The 6,317-nt window shown below is 39.8% G+C and overlaps 1 protein-coding gene across 1 annotated transcript in view; it reads right to left on the reverse strand.

Moving 5' to 3' along the window:
* Positions 1-424: 424 nt before the first annotated feature.
* The window catches only part of LOC125481913 (nardilysin-like), a gene marked incomplete at both ends in the record, with an annotated part of 9,031 nt that continues 3,138 nt past the window's right edge, over positions 425-6,317 (reverse strand). The window contains 2 exons of the mRNA XM_048593860.1: positions 425-575; positions 5,263-5,314. Coding sequence (XP_048449817.1) covers positions 425-575; positions 5,263-5,314 — 203 coding nt within the window. The remainder of the gene's footprint in view (positions 576-5,262; positions 5,315-6,317) is intronic.

The raw sequence follows: 6,317 nt of genomic DNA on the forward strand, positions 1-6,317 counted from the left end.
TATTACTTCTGTAAAGTTTTGTTTTTAACCACTGTTTGTAAACTTCAATGGTATCCTTCTTGATCACCTCACATCACTAGTTTTCTCATTGAATATTAACCTTTTTAGAAAGACCAAATTATGTTAATGGAAATATTACAATTGTTCTGCTAGAAGGGATCCCAGGTTAGGGTGAGGTGCATCATAAAGGTACATCATTCTGCATTCATCTAATGCTAAAACAGAAATAGGCAAAAGATTCAGAAAAGAAGAATCAAAGAAAGGTTCAAATATACATACTTACACTAGAATTAGCCAGTTGAAACTACATATTACTTTCAATTCTAAGTATATACTACAACAGGCGTCAAATAATTATAACTCCAGATCTTATGGAAGCATATGTGCTACTATTATAATAGAATTCAGAATATCACCTACTCACCCCAAGTTTGTGGTTAAATCCTTTCACTTTGATGACTAGCCCATGTTCTTCAGCCACTAACTTATACTCTAATTGAGCAACATCAGCCTCATATGCAGGTTCAGCTAAGTTGTGAGCCACAATATTGACGAATAAGTCAAACAATACCAAGCTAGGGACAAAAATGGTTTCATATTACTTTTAAATCTCAGAAATCTGCTAGAAATACTGTAAGACTCAGAATTTATTACAGCTATTGCTCATAAACTCAGACATCATGAACAAATAAGCAAGAACAAGAGCATGAGCCTAAAAAGAAACAAACAGAAATGGCTGGAAAAACTCAGCAGGTCTGGCAGCATCTGTCGATAGACAGCAGAATTGTTTCAGGCCCAGTAACCTTTCTTCAGAATTTCCAGCACAGATGCTGCCAGACCTGCTGAGTTTTTCCAGCCATTTCTGTTTTTATTTCTGATTTCCAGCATCCACAGTTCTTGAGTTTTTGCAAAAATAAAAGAAATGGCTGCTTTCGCCCAGGAAATTCACTAATACAAGCCACTTAAAGTCTGCTGAGAAATATTTTTTGAAGTTTAGTCATTGGGAAAGAAATACCACAAAACTTTCCCCTGAACCATAAAGTTAGTTGAGAAAAAAATACTGAGTTGTTATTTTTGATTATAAATTATAAATTATACAATGTTTTGATGAGTTCTTGTGGTGCGGTGATAGTGTCCCTACCTCTAAGCCAGGAGGCCTGGGTTCAAGTTTGCAGTCAGAGATTAGCATCTAAAATATACTATTTATGAGGGTGTTGGAGGTAGATTCAATCATGGCATTAAAAAGGGAATTGGGGGATGTAGGGACAGTATGATGAGATGTATAGAATACATGCAGTGCTGTGTAGCATTCACACCAGTAAGTGACACTGATGGCACAAGGATGTTTGGACAGAATCCCAGTTATACCACAAGTTTTACTGTTAATGCTGTAAATGTTGAGATTTTTTCCCAGAAGTGTTGGCTTCAGTCTTTTATTGACAAAACTGGCAAAGAGGGATCTAATGCTGAGATAAAGCCAATGTCTTTGAATAAAGGTAATGAAATGGCTCGGCAGGGATACACCATCTATTGGCAGTAACAGTGGATCCACGTGAGTGCTCTCATAATAAAAGTGAGTTCCAGCATATGTCGTCCTTCTGGATGAGAACCATTCTAGTGATGTGTGCCTGAATTAGATATGCTCTGGCATTCATGATGAGGGTTTGGACTCCTCGGCTGGCCCTAGTTATCGTCCCTGCTCAGCATAGATACATCTTGGCTCTGCAATTTTCACTTCTTCTCCATTTTATCATCTCATGTGCAATATCGATTTTGTGCCTGACACGCCAAAGTCCACTACTCTCCAGACAGCTGCGTTAAGGAACACACAGGAGACCATCACAATACAGAAGACCCTTCAAGGTGTGCACTGCAGGGCACCACCCAATGGCTTAGATAGAAGTGCACCGCCAGAGACCCGAAACCTGTTTGACATGGTCCTTATGAGAAGATGCCTCTGTTTGTCGCACCTCTATGGTTATGTCTTAGGGTCACATTTAGGCATGAGGCCATCAATTCTTCCTTGTCCCAAAGTAACCACAAAGTTTGGGTAGTGTGAATGAGGAGCTGCAGCTTTCTGGACTGCTAGAGGATGAAGGTAGCATGACACTGGCAAGACACTGAACACACAAATGTGAAAAGCTCTTGTTGTGGTTGCTGACCAGTTGTACATTGAGGATGTGGAAGCCTCTAGTTGATCAATCTCATGGTTCTTGGTACTTTGATGGCAACGTGGGTGCAATTGATAATGATCCTGCAAGTTCAGCGAAGGCAAGTCCACTTCCTTTTGTGCTTGAAAGGGTCCATTCATTAGTAATGATATGTACTATTCCATTCTCACAAATAGGACACCAGTGCAGAGGTGGTGGTGCAATGGTGTTGTCATTCGACTAGTAATTCAGAGGCACAAGTAAAGCTCTGGGAACATGGGTTTGAATTCCACATGATAAATTGCAAAAGCTGAAATTAATTAAGAGTTCTTGAATCTCAAGCTCGATAGAGGCAAAGAAGTTCAATGTAACAATGATTTTCACAGAAACTGGCAGGCCACAGTGACTAGTCTTGGGAGGTCTGAAGTCTCCTCAACAAATGACGATCTACTGATTGCGCAATCTCCTGCAGCATTGATTCTCTGAAATATCATCTTCAGCATTAAGTTCTACGCTGAGGTATGGTCAAATCTTTCTCCTCAATTCTTGATCCATTCCTCTGCCTTCCTTATAACCAGGATTCAGGGTTGTATACTAGACCCAACCATCTTGCACTGCTTCATCAATGAACTTCAGTCCATCAGAAGGACCGAGGTGAGAATGTTCATACAATGTACAGAACCATTCATGACTCCCTAAGATAGTGATGCAGTCAGTGTCCAAATGCAACAAGGAGGTGGATAACAGCCAGGCTTAGGAATGATAAGTGGTAAACAACATTTGCAACACACAACTGCCATCTCCCAAAAGATAAAAATTGAAACATCTTCCATTGACAATCAGTGGCTTTACCCCCATTGCTAAACTCCCTATTATCAATATCCCAGGACTCACGATTGATCAGAAACTGAACTGGACCGGCCTTATGAATACTGGCTACAACAGCACTTGAGGTTGGGAAATCTGTGGTGAAGAACTCACCTCCTGACTCCAAAATGACTATTATATAAAAGGCACATGTCATGGATGTAATGGAACATTCTCCACTTGCCTCGATAACTGTGGCTCCAGCAGCTCACAGCTGATATAAAAATAGATGGGGTGGTAAGTGGTGAGGAGTATAGTCTTAGATTATAGGAGGATATAGGCGAGTTGGTCAGATGGGCTTATAAGTGGCAAATGAAAATCAATCTGATCAGCGTAAGGTGATGCACTTAGACAGGGCAAGGCAAGGGAATACACGGCAAACATTGGACACTGAAAGACCAAAGGTCAGCCGGTCCTTGGTGTACATGTCCACCAGTCCCTTAAAATAGCAAGACAGGTAGACAAAGTGTTAAGAATGGGATACTTGCCTTTATTAACCATTGCACAGAGTTTAAAAGCAAGCAGGTGATGCTGGAACAGTATGAAACGTTGATTAGGCCACAGCTAGAATATTATGTCACATTATTGGAGGAATGTGATTACACTGGAGAGGATGTTGCCTGGGCTGGAGAAGTTTGGTTGTGAACAGTGTTCAGATAAACTGGGGTTGTATTCTTGGATAAAGCAGACTGAGGGGATATGATTGCAATGTATAAAATTATGAGGAGCAGAGAAGGATGGACAGGAAGGAACATTTCCCTTTAAAGGAATCAAGAACCAGGGAGCATTGATTTAAGATAAGGGACAAGAGCATCAGAGGGAATACAGGAAGAAAATATCATCCAGAGAGTGGCAGGAATCTGGAACTAACTATCTGCAAGGGTGGCAGAGATAAAAACTCTCACAATATTTAAGAAGTACCCAGATGTGCATTTGCTCTGCCAAAGCAAACAAGGTGCAAGTGCTGAAAAATGAGATTAGAATAGTTAGGTGCTTGTTTTTGACCAGTGCAGATTCAATGGGCTGAAAGGCATTTTTCTGTGCTATAGACGTCTATGACTCTATAACAATACTCACTGAACTCGGCATCATCCAGAACTGACTGGCACTTCGTTTAACACATTCAATATTAGTCAAATCCACCACCTTTCACAGTAGCAGCAGTATGTACCATCTACAAGATGCACTGCAGCGATTTGAGGCTCCTCATACAGCACCTTCCAAACCCAAGACCTCTACCACTGAGAAGAACAAGGGCAACAGATATTTGGCAGTAATATTTGCTGCAGGTTCCCCTCCAAGCCACACACCATCCTGACTTGAAATGATACTGCACTCCTCTACTGTTGCTGTGTCAAAATCCTGGAACTCCCTCCGTAACGACACTGTGGGTGTATCTACATGACAATGACTGTAGCAGCTGAAGAAGGCAGCTCACCACTATCAGCCAAAGGGCCATTTAGGATTGGCAATAAATGCTGGCCTATCCAGCAATGTCCACATTCTGTGAATGAATACAAACACTGCATACAGAATCTTGGGCAAGATCATTCACTCGATATAGCATGGAGGCGACAACTTACTTGAGTAAAGCACTATTCTGACTTCGCACCAAACCCTGAACACTGATCTGTGCAAAGTTAACATAAGGAAGACTTCCCTTAACATACCCCAAATCACTGGCAGTTACAGGTGGTGGACAAGTATCAAAGGATATTTTTACTTTGTCTCCACAATATTCTTGAGCACTAGAAAAATACTTTTGCAGCTGTGTAGTACATTTTTCTCCCAGTTTTTTTTTTGCTGTATCACTGGTAAAATATTATTGCAAACATATGTCAGTCTTTTGCATTTCTAATTAATACACATGAAGCTGTGCCAAACAAGTGCTTACTAGTCAGTAAATTCCTGCATAACTAATGATAAGTAACAATAGCAGGACAGTTTGTTGGTCAGCCACAATATGGTTCCCAGTGCTAGATGAATAGGTGCAGGGTTAGCAGCAGGAAGAACAGTTGGCTGTAAAATAAGCTGCCAAGTCCAAAATTATGGCTGACACCAAGTGGTCAACTAGCATCATGGTGTCACAACGTAATTTGGGAAAAACTGAAAGTAATGTAAATATTTAGCCACAATATCAGTTAATTCATTTACTGAAAAACACAGTCATTCTCCGCCTCAGCTAATCAAATGTGTGATTCATCTAAGATGACTTAGTTGGTTGTTATATAAAATGCATGCATACTTCTCTGGACTTTTATGAACATGAGGCGATATCAAGTGGAATCGGACATAACCTGTAAAGTAAGAATGTGTGTGAATATCATAAAAAGCAACAGTGCACCTAATAATTAGCTGAAAATATTTACTTGTATGCAGGTTAAAAAACTAGAAAATACTGTAAAAGTAATATTAACAATTAAAGAGGATATAAATATCCACAAAATTTATGGTACAAGGCATAATTTTTACCATGGAGAATACACATTTCCCAATTTTCTTTAGAAACATCAAACATGCCACTATTAATTCCACCATACTGAACTTCATAGAATAACAATTTTTAAAAAAAGGTAAATAATGTTGACTTACGCTCTACAGACGCAGAAAGAACACAAACTTTGGAATGCAAGAAATGTGCTCACCAAAGTTACCATCAAACCACTGAAAACAGTGAAAAAAACCCAAAGCCATCTACTCAGGAAGGAATATGAAATGAAATAAGCCAACAATTCATCAAAAAAAAAGCAAAAGAGTAAAGGAATTTGCTCCTTCAATAAAATATAATGTCATAAAAATCAAATGAGTGAGATCAGGGAACTTAAAAATAATAATATGCTCTAGAACTACTGAGAAGTAAATGGACCAAACATTTATAATAGTCACAGCACTAGAACTGACTTCAATATCTTTTAGTTAAGGAGCAAAAAATTAACTGTATTTCTGCTTCTGATCCAGCAGACACTGCCTGTAGAGCTCAGGTATGGATTTCAAATACTTGTATCACGCTTGGCTGCAATGCCTTCACTGGGCTTACCAGCGATGCCTTCACTGGGCTTACCAGCTTGGTGCCAGGGTTAAGGACATTCTCTCTGGGTTGCAGAGTAACCTCCAAAGCAAGGATGAAGATCCGCTTGTTTTTGTGAATGTAGGTGCTAACACAAGTAGGACTAGGAAAGAGACTCTGGTTGGAGTTTATGAGTATGCAGGGTCTAAATTAGAAAGCAGAATCTAAAAGCATTTCAGGAGATAGTAGGAACTGCAGATGCTGGAGAATCTGAGATAACAAGGTGTAGAGCT

Source organism: Rhincodon typus, unplaced genomic scaffold (genome assembly GCF_021869965.1).
Source record: "Rhincodon typus isolate 14 unplaced genomic scaffold, sRhiTyp1.1 hic_rhity00004271, whole genome shotgun sequence".
NCBI classification, from domain to species: Eukaryota; Metazoa; Chordata; class Chondrichthyes; order Orectolobiformes; family Rhincodontidae; genus Rhincodon; species Rhincodon typus.